This window comes from Bombina bombina, chromosome 1 (genome assembly GCF_027579735.1).
Source record: "Bombina bombina isolate aBomBom1 chromosome 1, aBomBom1.pri, whole genome shotgun sequence".
Taxonomy (NCBI): Eukaryota; Metazoa; Chordata; class Amphibia; order Anura; family Bombinatoridae; genus Bombina; species Bombina bombina.
In genome coordinates, this window is record NC_069499.1 from 1,223,178,838 (window position 1) to 1,223,196,008 (window position 17,171).

At 38.4% G+C, this 17,171-nt stretch overlaps 1 protein-coding gene across 1 annotated transcript in view; it reads left to right on the forward strand.

Moving 5' to 3' along the window:
• Positions 1-15,811, forward strand: part of LOC128647629 (inactive hydroxysteroid dehydrogenase-like protein 1) — an 85,379-nt gene extending 69,568 nt beyond the window's left edge. Inside the window, exon 4 of the mRNA XM_053700386.1 lies at positions 15,569-15,811. Within this exon, the coding sequence (XP_053556361.1) occupies positions 15,569-15,667 (99 nt within the window). The 3' untranslated portion in view covers positions 15,668-15,811. The remainder of the gene's footprint in view (positions 1-15,568) is intronic.
• The last annotated feature ends 1,360 nt before the right edge of the window (positions 15,812-17,171 follow it).

A 17,171-nucleotide genomic window follows, 5' to 3' on the forward strand; every position in this document is an offset into this window, starting at 1 on the left:
ACTTAGGTTAGGTTTTATGTTACAGGTAAATTTGTATTTATTTTAGCTAGGTAGTTAGTAAATAGTTAATAACTATTTAGTAACTATTCTACCTAGTTAAAATAAGTACAAACTTAGCTGTGAAATAAAAATAAAACCTAAGCTAGATACAATGTAACTATTAGTTATATTGTAGCTAACTTAGGGTTTATTTTATAGGTAAGTATAAGTTTTATTTAGATTTATTTTAATTATATTTAAGTTAGGGGGTGTTAGGGTTAGGGTTAGACTTAGGTTTAGGGGTTAATAAATTTAGTATAGTGGCGGCGACATTGGGGGCGGCAGATTAGGGGTTAATAAATGTAGGTAGGTGGCGGCGATGTTAGGGGCGGCAGATTAGGAGTTAATAATATTTAACTAGTGTTTGAGATGCGGGAGTGCAGCGGTTTAGGGGTAAATATGTTTATTAGAGTGGCGGCGATGTCCGGAGCGGCAGATTAGGGGTTAATAAGTGTAAGATTAGGGTTGTTTATACTCAGGGTTTATGTTAGGGTGTTAGGTGTAAACATAAATTTTGTTCCCCCATAGGAATCAATGGGGCTGCGTTACGGAGATTTACTCTCCTTTATTGCAGGTGTTAGACTTTTTTTCAGCCGGCTCTCCCCATTGATGTCTATGGGGAAATCGTGCACAAGCACGTAAAACCAGCTCACCACAGCTTTCAGCAGCGCTGGTATTGGAGTGCGGTATGGAGCTCAATTTTGCTCTATGCTCACTTCTTACCTGTTAACGCCGGGTTTTTAAAAACCTGTAATGCCAGCGCTGTAGGGAAGTGAGCGGTGCAAATAACTTGCAAATTAGCACCAAGCAGCTCTTACCGCAAAACTCGTAATCTGGCCGATAGATAGTATTTCGAATTGAAGCTGTGACATGAGAGGGCTGAATTGTGCTTAGATATTCACTTGGAAAGCTGTAAAACAGTGTTGAGAGAGCTGACAGCTTTTGACTTCCACAGCTTGTTGTAGCAAGCAGATTGATTCAATTTACTTTGGGTGTACTGAGAGTAGCAGAGGATTAACTGAGTCTTATGTTTACCCAGCACACAGCAGATATAGACAAGTAACTTCAATAAGCAACTAGAGATTTTATTTCCGGAGGCTTTTATCTTACGTACTTGTGGTCTCCCAGAGAAACAAATTGTCATTTAAATGAGAGTGTCTATACAAACAAAACAAAGTAACTGATTAAAGGTCTGAGTCCTAGAGGTTAGGAATCCGGATAAGACTTAATATGATCAGTAGTTGTAGAAGTGTTCAGGATAAGATTGCAAAAGAGATATTCACAGGAAGGCAAGGTATCAGCAGGATCTCTGTGTTCAAGGTAGTCCACAGATTGAATATGATAATTCAATCAATGAGTTGGAGCTGGACATAACTTTTATAGGCAGGGTTCAGAGGGGGAGGAGAAACAAGCTTAAAGGCACAGTGTAAGTGCCAAATATGACAATCGCTCTCACACTCTCTCATACTGGTCACTGGAAGTCCAACATGGCACACCTCATGGCAAAGAACTCTCTTGGGATCTGAAAAAAAGAATTGTTGCTCTACTTAAAGATGGAATAGGCTATAAGGAGATTGCCAAGACCCTGGTGGGCAAAACCATACAGTGGTTGCACAGGACAGGTTCCACTCAAAACAGGCCTCGCCATGGTCGACCAAAGAAGATGAGTGCATGTGATCAGTGTCATATCCAGAGGTTGTCTTTGGGAAATAGACGTATGAGTGCTGCCAGCATTGTTGCAGTGGTTGAAGGGGTGGAGGGTCAGCCTGTCAGTGCTCAGACCATACGGCAAACACTGCATCAAATGGGTCTGCATGGCTGTTGTCCTAGAAGGAAGCCTCTTCTAAAGATGATGCACAAGAAAGCTGTTATAAGCTTGTATAATGTGGCTATTCCCATAGAACCTTAAGTAAAACAGGCTTATACAAAAGGTTATTACCAAGGGAGATAGCTGGTTTACTTAGTACAAGTTCTTTTTATAACACTTTACAAAATCAAAATAAAGTGAATAAAACAGATGAAATGAAGCCTTTGTATATTTTACACAGTTGTAAAGAGTTGTGTTCTTTAAAGATAGAAGGCAGCAAACAAGCAGCTTATTGGTATTGTCTGAGAAAAGCAGAATTTTATAGCAAAGTCTCTTTATAGTTAAGCTTAGAAATGAGAAACTGATTTGCAGTCTGCAGTGTCCATATATCAAGAGGTATCAGGTTACAGCAGGCAGAGTGTGTGATGCAGAGAGAAGGAGAGAGCCAGATTTAACCAGTTGTGAGCACTTTAACAGTTTGTATGTCAGCAGAACTTTGGATAAGAATATATACAGCTAGAGACAATTGTATATAAAATGAATGATACTTGCGAGTGAGTTTAGAACTGCAGAGAGCGAAGTTGGCACTGAGTCAAAATGGATCACAGCAGGGAAGCTGTTCTTATTTCCTGGTAGAGGTAAACACTCAGTAACGGAGCTGGCTGGAAAATCAGACTGCAGAGTTAACACAGACTTGCAAGAGTTGCTGCCAAAGACTGTTCCTTGAAGTGTAAAGCAGCAGGAAATGCTTTTTAGGTTTAGAAGCTGGAGAAATGACAACAAGGATTTCCTTTAACAGGTACAAAAGCAGGATCTGTAGATTTTAGCTTTAGAGCTTGAAGCAGAGTGGGAACTACAAACTTCAATTATCAAGCAAAGCACAGGTGTACTGAACACACCTTTAAAGGGAGGTGAAGGAGTGGGTTGGTCTTAGTTCTTAAAGCTACAGGAATATGACAAAAGCCTGCAAACAGTTTGTTGAAGACAAGTGGACTAAGGAGATGTTGTCAAGCGTGTGTGATGATAACCAGGTGAGGATTACAAAGACAAGTGTGTCTTGCCTACAGTCAAGCATGGTGGTGGGAGTGCCATGTTCTGGGCCTGCATGATTGCTGCTGGCACTGGGGAGCTACAATTCATTCAGGGAACCATGAATGCCACATGTACTGTAACATACTGAAACAGAGCATAATACCCTCCCTTCGGAGACTGGGCCGCAGGGCAGTATTCCAACATGATAGCGACCCCAAACACACCTCCGAAGACGACCACTGCCTTGCTAAAGAAGCTGAGGGTAAAGGTGATGGACTGGCCAAGCATGTCTCCAGACCTAAACCCTATTGAGTATCTGTGGGGCATCCTCAAACGGAAGGTGGGCAAGTGCAAGGTCTCTAACATCCACCAGCTCCGTGATGTCATCATGGAGGAGTGGAAGAAGACTCCAGTGACAACCTGTGAAGCTATGGTGAATTCCATGCCCAAGAGGGTTAAGGCAGTGCCTTAACTACTTAGGGGTGTACTCACTTTTGTTGCCAATGGTTTAGACATTAATGGCTGTGTGTTGAGTTATTTTGAGGGGACAGCAAATTTACACTGTTATACAGGCTTTACACTCACTACTTTACATCGTAGCAAAGTGTCATTTCTTCAGTATTGTCGCATGAAAAGATATAATAAAATATTTAGAAAAATGTGAGGGGTGATATATTAGACATGTGCGTTTCATTTCGGACAAATTTCATTTACTGCCGAATTTTGGCCGATTCGGAGATTCGAATGCATCTGAATTTCCGAACTGGCACATCACGAAAAATTCCGAAAATGAATAAACAAGTTTCCGAATTTTCGGATCCATTATTCATATTCAGAATTTTTCACTGTTTCATCTAAAGTTTCTAAACCGCAGTTCCGCGACATCGCCGACACTAACTAAATCAATAAATAAAGCTATAAACCCCTAAACCGCCATTCCCCGACATCGCCGACACGAACTAAACCTATTAACCCCTAAACCGCACCCCCCATCGCCAACACTAACTAAATCACTAAATAAACCTATTAACCCCTTAACTGCCGTTCCCAAACATCGCTGACACAAACTAAACATATTAACCCCTAAACCGCCGTTCCCAAACATCGGCGACACAAACTAAACCTATTGACCCCTTAACCGCAGTTCCCCGACATTGCTGACACTAACTAAATCACTAAATAAAGCTATTAACCCCTAAATCGCCGTTCCCCGACATCGCTGACACTAACTAAACCTATTAACCCCTAAACCACCGTTCCCAAACATCGCCAAAATGAACAAACCTATTAAACCCTAAACCGCAGTTCCAAAACATCGCCAACACTAACTAAACCTATTAAACCCTAAACCGCCGGCCCCCACATCGCAACAACCTAAATTAAACTATATTAATCCATAAACCTAACACCCCCTAACTTTAACATAATCAAAATAGACCTAAATTAAAGTTACAATTATTAACTAACTTAAAAATAAATACAAACTAACCTGTGAAATAAAAATAAAACCTAAGCTAGCCACAATATAACTATTTACTAACTACCTAGTTAAAATAAATACAAACTTACCTGTGAAAAATAAAAATAAAACCTAAGCTGCCTTACACTAAAACCTAACATTACAAAAAATAACAAACACTAAAATTACAAAAAATAAAAAAAACTACCATTGCAAAAAATAACAAACGAAATTATCCAAAACAATAAAAATTATTCCTATTCTAATACCCCATTTAAAAATAAAAAAACACCCCAAAATAAAAAAAACCTAATCTATAATAAACTACCAAGGGCCCTTAAAAGGGCCTTTTGTAGGGCATTGCGCTAAAGTTTACAGCTCTTTTGCTAAAAAATAAAAACAAACACACCCTAACATTACAAACCTCCACCCCCTAAACCCACAAAACAAAAAAAGCCTAACTAAAAGAAACCTAATCTACCCAATGCCCTGAAAAGGGCATTTGTATGGGCATTACCCTTAAAAGGGCTTTCAGCTCTTTTACCAGCCCATTTGCCCTAATCTAAAAAAACACCCCAAAAAAAAAAAAAAACCTAACACTAACCACAAAATCAGTACTCACAGTTGCTGAAGTCCGGCAAAGCATCTTCATCCCAGCGGCGAATCGTCTTCATCCAGATGACTCCATCTTTATCCATCGCGGGACCGTCATCTTCTTCATCCCTGCGGAGGCGGATCGGTCGATGCACGGAGGCGGAGGTCCAGGCGGAAGGTCCATTGGTCTGACGTGGAGGTCCTCTTCATGTGATCGTCCACCGCACACTGAGGATTCAAATGCAAGGTAGAGCTACCTAAATGTTATTGGCTGATTTGAACAATAGTTTTTTATTTTCTTAGGCATAGTTTACAGGTGGTGTGAAGCAGTAAACAATCACAATCATATGTTGGAAACAGGCATAAAATTGCATAAAGGCATAGTAACATAACAACATAGTTGAAGGACAACAAATAAGGTTAGATAGGCTTGATGCTGTTGCAATAAATGGGCCAGGTAGATATAGTTGGTGAAAATAATTTCTTCAGGCCCTTAAAAGTCAGCATTTAGACATTATAGTATAGTATAGTAGTACTATTTTACATATTACATATTTTAGCCTATGTTTATTACTTCTGTAAATGCTCTATATAACTGTAACACTGCTATCATAGCCTTTTGCTGCGTTCAGTAAGGTTATCTAAACTAGAGAAAAAGGAAAGATAAGAAGGTAACTTGGAGGGAAAAACATAAAGAACAGGAATAAAAGAAAATGAAGGGAATTTCACAGACAAAGCCGCTCAAGAAAGGAGTTTAGACGAGCCAATATGGTCAGAAGTGTTAGGTTCTTACCATACAGTCTTCTGCCTGCAATCATGTTCTATCTAGCTGTGGTAGTGGGTGTAATGACCTGGGGGTGTTCTTTGGTGTTTGGGATTCTAAATGGAGAATAAAATGATTCCCAGTAGAATTTTATGTCGTTGAAGAATGTGGATTTGTTTCTTTTATAGAAGCCATACTCTTCCAAATAAATGAGCTCATCAGTTTTAATAAGCCACATATTGTGTGTTGGTATTAGTTGAGATTTCCAATGTTGGGCTATTAATAATTTTGCGCTGTTGATACAAAGTCTCAACAACGTTGCTTTAATTTTACAGGTAAGCGGCAAGGTGTCATTTAGGAGAACAATTGTTGGGGTTAGTGCAAAGTCTTGTCCAGCAATTGAACAGAGAGAGTTTTCAACGCCCTTCCAAAAAATGGCCAGTTTGCTGCATTGCTACCACATATGGGTCATGTTTCCTTGCAAATTACATCCTCTCCAACAATATGCTGAAGAGGTCAGGTATATGTTTTTAAGCTTGACTGGGGTGAGATACAAGCATAGCATGACCTTGAAATTGAGTTCAAGAATTTTAGGTGAAGAGGAGGATTTGTGTGTGTTTTGAATAAGTTTCTGCCACTTCTTGATGTCTATTTCGGTGCCCAGCTCACTATGCCATTGAGTAGTATATGAAGGGGGAGATAGGGATTGTGAGTTGTGTAGCAAGGATTTCACTATTGAGAGAGAGCCCTTAGTATTCGTACCTGAAAGGCAGATCTGTTCCAGGGGGGTAGGAGGTCTAAGTAGCTCCCGTCTGCGTGGAGATGAGTAGATAAAATGATGGAGTTGAGAGTATTTAAGCCAGGTTGCAAAAGAGCCAAACAGAGTGTGTTGCATGTCAGTTCGGTTTTTTAATTTGCCTTGATCTAATAATTGGGCGATGGGGATTGAATCTCAAAGTTCATATAAAGGGGCCTAGTTATCAAGCCGTCAACCTCAAATACGCTGGAATTCCGCAGCGTATTTGTGGCGAGGCTGATTCGCCTTAGTTATCAAAGGCTAGAGACCAGCAAAAGTAGAATTTTGTGACGTAAACTTCGATCCGCCGGACTCAGTCCGACACAAGTGCGGCACAATCTGACTACTTTTGCTAGTTATCAAAAAACTAGCAGGTACGCTCGGCACTTTTACGGCCCAGCGTACCTGGTTTTAAAACCGCCACCCTGGAGGCGGCGGATCCCAAAGGAATCAATGGGAGTCTGACCATAGCGAAAGTACAAGTTCGCTGCTGCCAGACATCCCATTGATTCCTATGGGAACTGTCTACATCTAACACCCTAACATGTACCCCGAGTCTAGACACCACTAATCTGTCCCCCCTACACCGCCGCAACTAAATAAAGTTATTACCCCCTAAACCGCCGCTGCCGGAGCCCACCGCAAGCTACTCTATACATATTAACCCCTAAACCAACGCTCCCGGAGCCCACCGCAAGCTACTCTATACATATTAACCCCTAAACCGTCGCTCCCGGAGCCCACCGCAACCTATATTAAATTTATTAACCCCTAATCTGCCCCCCCTACACCGTCGCCACCTATAATACATTTATTAACCCCTATCCTGCCCCCCACTACAACGCCGCCACTGTAATAAAATTATTAACCCCTAAACCTAAGTCTAGCACTAACCCTAACACCCCCCTAACTTGGTGTGGGGGATCTGAGCAGGTGGGAATCTAGTGCTACCCAAGCTTTTAAATTTGCTCTGCAATGCCAATCTATTATTTTCTGTATAATAGTCGAATGCTAATATAAGTTGACATTCGGTAAGCCTAAGCCTCCATTTTGAAGGGTTCTATACATTGTGTTTTTATTGATGCGGGTCGGGTCTTACCCCAAATAAAGGTGTTAAGCAATTTTTGTAGAAGCAGAAGAAAGGATTTGGGTAATGCTATAGGCATAGCCTCTAGGATATATAGGATTTTGGGAAGAACTGACATTTTGACTGATTGTATCCTCCCCCACCAGGATAAGGGTTTATCTCTCCATACTGAGAAGGAGTGTTGTATTGATTTAAGTAGAGGGGTAAAATTTTGAGAGAATAGCTGCTTATAGTCTGGAGACATCACTACCCCCAAATACTTCAGGTGTGAGGTTTGGAGCCTGAGCGGGCATATGTGTTGTAAATTTGCAAAGTCTGCTGGTTTCATAGACAAATTTAGTATTTCTGATATACTATAATTAATGAGGAAGTGTGAAAGATTACTAAACTTATCGAACTCGGAGATTAGGGCTGGAAGTGAAAGGGTAGGGGAGGATAAGGTAAGTAGGACATCATCCGCAAACATAGCTAGTTTATACAATTGCGCTCCTATTTTGAGACCATGTATGTTAGGGTTATTTCATATGCGGTTAGCTAGCACCTCCATAGTAAGTATAAATAGAGGAGGGGAGAGGGGGCATCCTTGACGGGTATCGTTGCTAATGGGGAAACTTTGTGAAAGGACTCTGTTTGTACGCACTTAGCTGTGGGGCCAGTGTATAAATGGGATATTCGTTTTATCATAGTGTCACCAAAACTGAAGTGTCTGAGGGCGCCATGGAGAAATTTCCAGTTCAGCCTATCAAAGGCCTTTTCTGCATTCATAGAGACCAGGACAGCGGGAATTTGATGTGTTTTCACATATTCCATGAGATGTAGCACACGGACTGTGTTGTCTCTGGCCTCTCAGAGTGGAACAAAGCCTGCTTGGTCCATATGAATAAGGGTGGGCAATATTTTAGTTATACGTTGCGCGAGGATCTTGGCATAAATTTTTATGTCTCCATTTAGCAGAGAGATTGGGCGGTAGCTACTTGGATTTGTGGGGGGTTTCCCTGGTTTAGGGATTATTGATATGTGCGCTTCCAGTAGGTTCGGAGAAAAGTGGTCATTATCATCAAGGGAATTAAATAGATTTGTAACATGTGGTACTAAAATATGTTGGAACCGTTTGTAATATAGTGCTGACAGTCCGTTGGGTCCAGGGCTTTTATTTAAGGGGGCATTTTTTATTGCCCCAATAACTTCTTGTGTAGTTATCGGTTCATCTAGTTGTTTAGCTATTTCATCTGATATCTTTTGTATGCCTGATTCATGAATATATTGGTCTATTGCCGAATGATCTACTGAAGCGTCTGAGGGGAGTATATTATATAGGTTATTATGAAAGGTTCGAAAAGTGTCGGCAATAGTTCTACTTTCATATATGTATTTTGTGGGGTCCAATGGAGAAGCTATTTTGCGAATATAATTACTGTTTATCCTAGTCTTAAAGGCTCTGGCAAGAAGTGATCCCGCTTTGTTACCGTCCGAGAAGTATAATTTCCTGAGGCGCAGTGCCTTTCGATGCGCTTCTTTATTTAGTAGTTCATTTAATTCCCTTCTAACTTTGAGTAATTGTGTGGTACAATGTTGATCTGTAGGTGTCTGCATATGTGCGGCTTCCCATAATCAGAGTTCTTGAATTAAATTATTGTAGTAGTTGTTATAATTTTCTGTGAGGATGGACTTTTGCTTTATGAATTCACCCCTGTTCACAGCTTTATGGGCTTCCCAGATTAAACTATTTGGTAAGGATGCAGATGTATTATGTTGGAAATAGTCTGTGAGAGTATTGTGAGTTTTTCCATTATAAAGGGTTGTAGCAGTAGATTCTCAGGTTAGGGACAGTAAGACCATAGAATGGTCCGACTAGGAAGTTGGGAGGATTTCAGAGGATTGGGCTACAGGGAGGCTATTTTGATCGATGTACTGTAGATGTAGTCAATCCTCGAGTAAGATTTACAAGGGTTAGAATAAAATGTAAATGTTTTCTGCGAGAGATGTCTTACTCTTACAAAAGGCCCTTTTAAGAGCCCTTGGTAGTTTATTATAGTAATATAGATAAAAAAAAAATTATTTTGGGGTGTTTTTTTGTTTTGTTTTTTAAAACGGGGTATTAGAATAGGAATATTTTTTATTGTTTTGGATAATATTGTTTGTTAGTTTTTGTAATGGTAGTTTTTATTAGTGTAAGCTTAGGTTTTATTTCACAGGTAAGTTTGTATTTATTTCAACTAGGTAGTTAGTAAATAGTTATATTGTAGCTAGCTTAGGTTTTATTTTTATTTCACATGTAATTTTGTATTTATTTTTTAGATAGGTAGTTAGTTAATAATTGTAACTTTAATTTAGGTCTATTTTAATTATGTTAAAGTAAGGGGGTGTTAGGTTTAGGGGTTAATATAGTTTAATTTAGGTTGTTGCGATGTGGGGATCGGCGGTTTAGGGGTTAATATGTTTAATTAGTGTTTGCGATGTTTGGGAACGGTGGTTTAGGTGTTAATAGCTTTATTTAGTGTTGGCAATGTTTGGGAACGACGGTTTAGGGGTTAATAGGTTTATTTTGTGATTTAGTTAGTGTCGGCGATGCGGGGGGTGGCGGTTTAGGGGTTTATAGGTTTAGGTAGTGTTGGCAATGTAGGGGGTGCGGTTTAGGGGTTAATAGCTTTAGTTAGTGTTGGCGATGTCGGGGAACTGCGGTTTATGGGTTAATAGGTTTAGGTAGTGTTGGTGATGTGGGGGGTGCGGTTTAGGGGTTAATAGGTTTAGTTAGTGTCAACAATGTCATCGACAGACCGTCGGGAAGCTGCTTCACTGGCCACATCAGCCATGCAGTCTGACGGTCTGTCAAGATATTCTAAGAAAAGAGGCATGTCCGAGCAATTACATATGCATTTTGCTGTGGCCAGAGGGGGGCCCTGTTTGAAGTAGGCCTATATGGCGCAGACAGTATGCTCACTGAAACTAAAAATAGTTTCCGTGTAGGCACACTTCAAATATTGCAGTGGGGACCTACGTTTACTTATACCTACACTAACTAGCTCAGGCAATGTACATGGCCGCTACCCTCCTTGCATCCTGCACTTCGCTGCTTCAAACATCAATCTTATACCGATGTGTCTGAATGAAAGTGCAGACTACTCCCACTAGCATGCCCCGCTAACTCCCCCTGAATGCCTATAGCTACATCATGCCTAACCTACACTACCTCTTCTCCGCCTCTCTACCTCCCACGACTGCCTACACCTATGTCAGAGCTAACCTACACTCCCCCTGCACTGCCTACACCTATGTCATGTCTAACCTACACACCCTCAGAACACTCAGCCAAGTCCCTAATACCACCTAAACTGACATAATGTCTAACCTACACTCCCCTGGAACACCCAATCTAACTGCCTACTGCCAAAACATAACTCACTATAATAAATAATAAACTATACTAAATAATAAATCTCCTCATTATAACTATGAAGCTATGTCACTAAAATTATAATTAATGTTTAAATAATATTTTACAGAGTTGCACTAAAATGCCGGCGGCCAACAAAACCTCACTGGCCTAGTTGGGCTCCTGGAACTCAGCGCCAGACCAGAATTGAGCCTGGTCCAACGCTTCTTAAAAGGGGTGCTGTTTGAGCAGGATGCAGGGGATCAAGTTGTCCTTTTAAAATGTTGTTGGCAATTTCATGAGGCACCTAGAGATACCACTTGTTTGTGGTTGCTACCTTCTCAGAGAAATAGGGTTCCGGATTTAAAAGGTCTCCCATTCCTCCCAGTAGGTAGCTCCCCCAAGCAAGTGGTATCCCTAGGTGCCTCATCTAATTGCCGGCAACATACTATAAGGGTGACTTGATCCCCCACACCCTACTCTATCAGCAAACTGGGGCTCAATTCTGGTCCGACGCTGAGTTCCAGGAGCTCCGCTAAGCCGGCGAGGTATTGCCAGCCCTCTGGCATTTACCTAATCTCCTTGAAAAAATAAGCATTTTTATGTACAATGTAGATTATTTAAATTATTGTAGATATCTTAAAAGGGATTTAAGGGTTGCTTGCTATTATTTCAAACATAAATATATATTTTAAAATATATGCTAAAAATAATAAAATGCATCATTAAATACCTTTTCCTCTATAGATATATACAATTATTTAAGCAATATGCATTGTACATGACTATGCATATCATTTAAACATTGACCCCTAAACTGGCATGACCTAAAACTAAATGTAGATGCTAAGGCCCTATACATAAATATTTAATATTTAAAATGATGCATTGTTATGCAGAATGCATAATATTTAAATATTTGCATATACATTAAGATGCAATTAATGTTGTTATGTTTATTATTTGTAATTAAAGAAAGTATAAATAACATTATAGTTCTACATAACTGCATGCATTTGATGTAAAAGTATATCAATACTACTGACTACTATAACATATATATAAACATATATATCTATGTTATCACTAATAAACACAAAAAGCTAACATAAATACATTTTAATGTATTATGCAATATACATGCATAACAGTTTAAATATTGAATTCCAATGCAAAGCCTGACTACATTATATCTATATTGTTTGAAATACAATGCATGTATAATGCATATTAGTTTAAGTATTGGATACATGAATTAAAATGTAGATATTCTTGCTTGATGCATTATTATTTTAAATATAAATAGATATTTCTGTTATAAAAGACAGTTTCAGTATGATTATAGTATTACATAACTGCATGCCTGTTATGTAATAATACTATTGTAATACTAATGCCTTTTGTAACATGAATATACATTTTAAAATATATATTTATGTTTACAATAAAAAAACTCAACAAGAAAAAAAAATACATATTAATTTATATACAATAGTTAAAAGAATATGCATCAAACATAGGAATGCATAATATTTTTTAAAAATGTAGATAAATACACCATTAACCCCTAAGCTGCCCTAACCTAATCACCTATCAACCCCATACAGGTATGGGGGGTGGTTAGGAGATTAAGGCCTAATAAATGGTAACCATCAATAATCATCTAACCAACCTCATACAGGTATTAGTGGTGGTTAGGTAATTAAGGCCTAATAAATAGTAACCATTAATAATCATCTAATCAACCCTCATACAGGTATGGGGGGTTGGTTCGTTGATTAAGGCCTACAAAATCCTAACTATCAATAATCACCCAATCAACTCCTATATGGGTATGGTGGGTGTTTAGAAGATTAAGTCTACAAAATCCAAACTAACAATAATCACCCAATCAACTCCTATATGGGTATGAGGGGTGGTTAGGAGATTAAAGCCTACAAATTCCCAAATAAATGTAATAACCCAATCAACCCCCATACAGGTATAGAGAATGGTTAGGTTATTAAAGCCTAAACTACCACCTCCCAACGCAAACTAGAACTACACTAACAACTAAACCCCCCTCTAAACTAACCCCACTAAAATACAAAAAACACATTATCCAAAATAAAAAAATATTCCTAACACTAAACTACATGCCCCATAAAATAACCCCCCAAAATAAAAAAATCCCTAAACCCTAACTCTAAAATAAATTACAATAGCCCTTAAAAGGGCTTTTTGTAGGGCATTACCCTAAAGCGATCACAGCTTTTTAAATTTAAAATAAGTTACAACCCCCCACTTACATTAAAGGAACCCCCCACCCCCTAAATGAAAAAAAATTCTAACTGTTAAAACCTAGCCTAAGATATAAAATTGAAAACAAAAGCCTATTCTGAAAAATAAAAATCTAACCTCAAAAAAAAAACCTAACCAACTCCACAATTGTTACTCATGTTTGATGATGACTCTGACTCCTCTTGATCTGTCGCGGGTGTTTTCTGTCACGTCGACTACGCAATCTTCATCAACAGCAAGCCCCTCTTCATCCATCCTCCAGGCGCCGAGGGGTCCATCTTCGCAGTGGTGGAGGTGGACTTCTGCGGCCTCTTCCAGCGCCTCCACGGCTTCTTTTCTTCTGCTCATCCAATAGAAAAGGATAATTAGAATTTAAATATAAAAAAGTTATTTTTATGGCTGATTCAAATCAGCCAATCAGAATTAAGTAGTATTCCTATATATTGGGGTTCCGCGCTTCCAGGTTTTAGTGTGCTGCAGAGATTGCATGAAGAGAAGGACTCCCTGAAGAGAGACAAAGAAAAGAAGGTGCAGAGAGGAGGCGTCGGAAGAGGCCGCCGAAGTCTGTCTCCATGAAGATGGGCCCTTGCCGCCTTGAAGATGGATGAAGATGGGCCCCTGCCGCCTTGAGGATGGATAAAGATGGGCCCTGCCATTGATGAAGATTGGGTAGTGGAGGTGGCGGAAAAGTCTGCCTCCCCTGCCACGAAGATGGGCCCCCAGCAACTGGAGCAATGGATGAAGATTGGTCCACAACAGATCAAAAGAAGCTGGGATCCCCATCAGATGTGAGTAACACTTTTGGGGTTAGTTAGGGTTTTTTGGGGTGGTTTTTTATTTTTTGAATAGGCTGTGTTATTTTTTATTTTATTCTGTAGGCTATAATTAATTTTAGAGTTAGGGTTTAGTTTTTCTTTATTTTGGGGGGCTTTTTTATTTTATGGGGCATGTAGTTTAGTGTTAGGTATAATGCTTTCATTTTTTTAGATAATGAAGTTTATTAATTTTTGTAACTTAGATTTTGTTTTATTTTGTGTAATTTAGTGGGGTTAGTTTAGAGGGGGCTTAGGTGTTAAAGTGGGGTTAGTAAGGTTTTTTGGTTTAGTGTTTTGTAATTTTTTAACAGATTTTTTTAACTTAGATTTTTTAAATTAGATTTTTTTTAACTTAGATTTGTTTTATAGTAGCATATGGGGTTAATAGTTAGCTACTTGCAGTGGGTTGATGGCGGCATAGGGGATTCATAGTTAGCACTTGCGGTGGGCTGATGGTGGCATAGGGGTTAATAGTTAGGTACTTGCAGTGGGTTGATGGCGGCATAGGAGATTAATAGTTAGCACTTGCGGCGGGTTGATGGCGGCATAGGGGGTTAATAGTTAGCACTTGTGGTGGGTTGATGACAGCATAGGGGGTTAATAGATAGTACTTGCAGTGGGTATGTCATGGTTTAGAGGTTAATAGTAATTGATTTGCAGTGGGTATTATTAATATTTATTATTTTAGTTAGTATGCGATCGTAGGGTACTTCGTTTTAGGGGTATTAGGAGTAGCGATTAGGCAGACGGCAATACTATTCCAGGGATCGTTTACTATACATCGCTATTATGATCAGTGATGCTGGGTGTTGCTTATGCGTATGCCGAGAGCTTGGAATATTCCGACAAGTTCACTCAACATAGCAGCGGATTGCTTGGAATATTTTGCCACATTGTAGCACTTTCGAACATCTGGGCCCTATTGAGAGCTCACAGAGAGTCATGAGCAGGTTGAGGGTATTATTGCTTTGGGCTCTGCTAATCATCATTGACTGAGATATTAGGAGACAGTGATAGTTTACATATGCTGCAATTTAAGTGACTTATTGCATATGTGAGTACATTTTGAAGTGTTTGATGCTTAGGAATATTTCAACTGTTATTTTTTTCTCTTTTGTGAGGTGGACTTTTACATAAAAACAAAATCTATGGAATTTTGCTTTTGTAATGCAGCTCACCCAATATCTACTTTAGTTTTTAATCAATTAAGAGAAAGGGGTCTCACAATTTCAAGAAACTGCTCATTTGTCTGTTTGGTGCTCATAAAGGGGTGTTTAGTACAGATTAAAAATCACTTGGTATATGGGTAATTTTCTTTTCTAAATCAGTAATTTGCTTGATGGTAAAATCACAGAATTATTATAATTATTTTTTATATTTGAGTTGTGTGTGTTTCTCTTCCCAGAAAATGTGTGTAAGTAAAACATAAAAAACAAGCAAAATGCCCATTTGCTTTTTTTGTTTTGATCATTTAATAGTAAAACCTTATTTCTCTTACACAATATTTTTGTTTCTCTCTCCAGTTTGCAATGGCTGAAAGTATCCCAGAATGGACTTGGGTGCCCATAATTAAAGTACTCTGCAGGAAACTTCGTCAAGAGTACAATTCCAGCAGATCATGATGACCCATATTTATGAAACTGAAAATCATGATTTGTTGCACATCTGTGATTAAACTCAATTTAAATTTTAGGAAGCATTTTTTGCATTGCTCAAACACAATATACGTTGATATACGGTATATACTATTAAATGCGTAAAGGTAACATCTGTGTTTGACCTTCTTAAATGTTTTCTTGGCCATACAACATTATTTTACTTGGGGTTTAAATAAAGACTACCAACAAATACTGCACTGTTTGTGTCAGCAGAAACAAACAACAACAACAAAAAAAAACAGCCATATTTTGCTGTGTATAGGTCATGTTTGCCCCTATAGACTTCCCCAGGCAACAATTAGACATGAACTCTGCTTTACCCACATCAACACATTGTTTTAATCCCTCAGCATACATATTTGTATTCTATCAAGCTCTTGCCTTACATACTTGCATTCTATGCATTATACAGAGACTTAAGGGGGCCCTGTCAATACCAAACAAAGGGCCAGATTACACATGTAATTTAATTAATTAACTGCGCTAGAAGTAAGCTTTTTGCGCACATCGTGTTGCGCTGTTATTATGAGTTAAAAGTAAGCCGAACTTAGAATATCGGACGCGCAATAAACTATTCCCCCATAGAAGTTAATGGAGAAAACAAAAAGTGGGAAAAACCTACCTAACATCCAACTCCCGATCGCATATTCTCAAGTGCACTAACCCGTCAAGAAAATATGAATATTTCACATTCCGATCTTCTTTACATAGCAGAATATGTTCTATTTATTCTTAAATATATATTTCTATATGTATATATATCATGTTTTTTGATAAAATATATATTTATACCTATATATATATATAATTATATAGGTATAGATATATACAGATATGTATAGGAATATATATTTATAAATACTTAGAGCATATTCTGATATGTGCAGAACATTAGAAAATAAGCAATTTACAGTAAATACATAGTTAAAACCTTTATTTAAAATCAATATTGCATTAATATGTTTTTTCATGTTTCATCTACTTTACTGCAAAGGTCTCCAATGCATATATATATATATATATATATATATATATATATATATATATATATATATATATATATATTCCTTGCAAATAAATGCACTCTCAGGCCTTTTTCAAGTGAACAATCAAAGCTTTCTTTAATGAAACGTTTTCAGGGATGTTTTCCCCTTCATCAGCATGTCAAAATGTGACAAAGCAAACAAATTTATACACATGTGTATACACAACAAACAATTCCCACCTGTGTTAAATCAGTGAAAGTGCAGCAAAAACTATCCGTGGACCGCATACCTTGCGTTCCACCATTGCTAACCCGGAAGTGTCTACTTCTACTACATCCGGTAGGTTACGTCAAATATTATACACCTTTTTAGTATGTATGTATTATTTAAATCATATGTGTCAATGTTATGCATCAAATTCATATTATAACTATATACATGTGCTAATTATTCTTTTGCATCCCCTCGGTGCTTAAATCAAT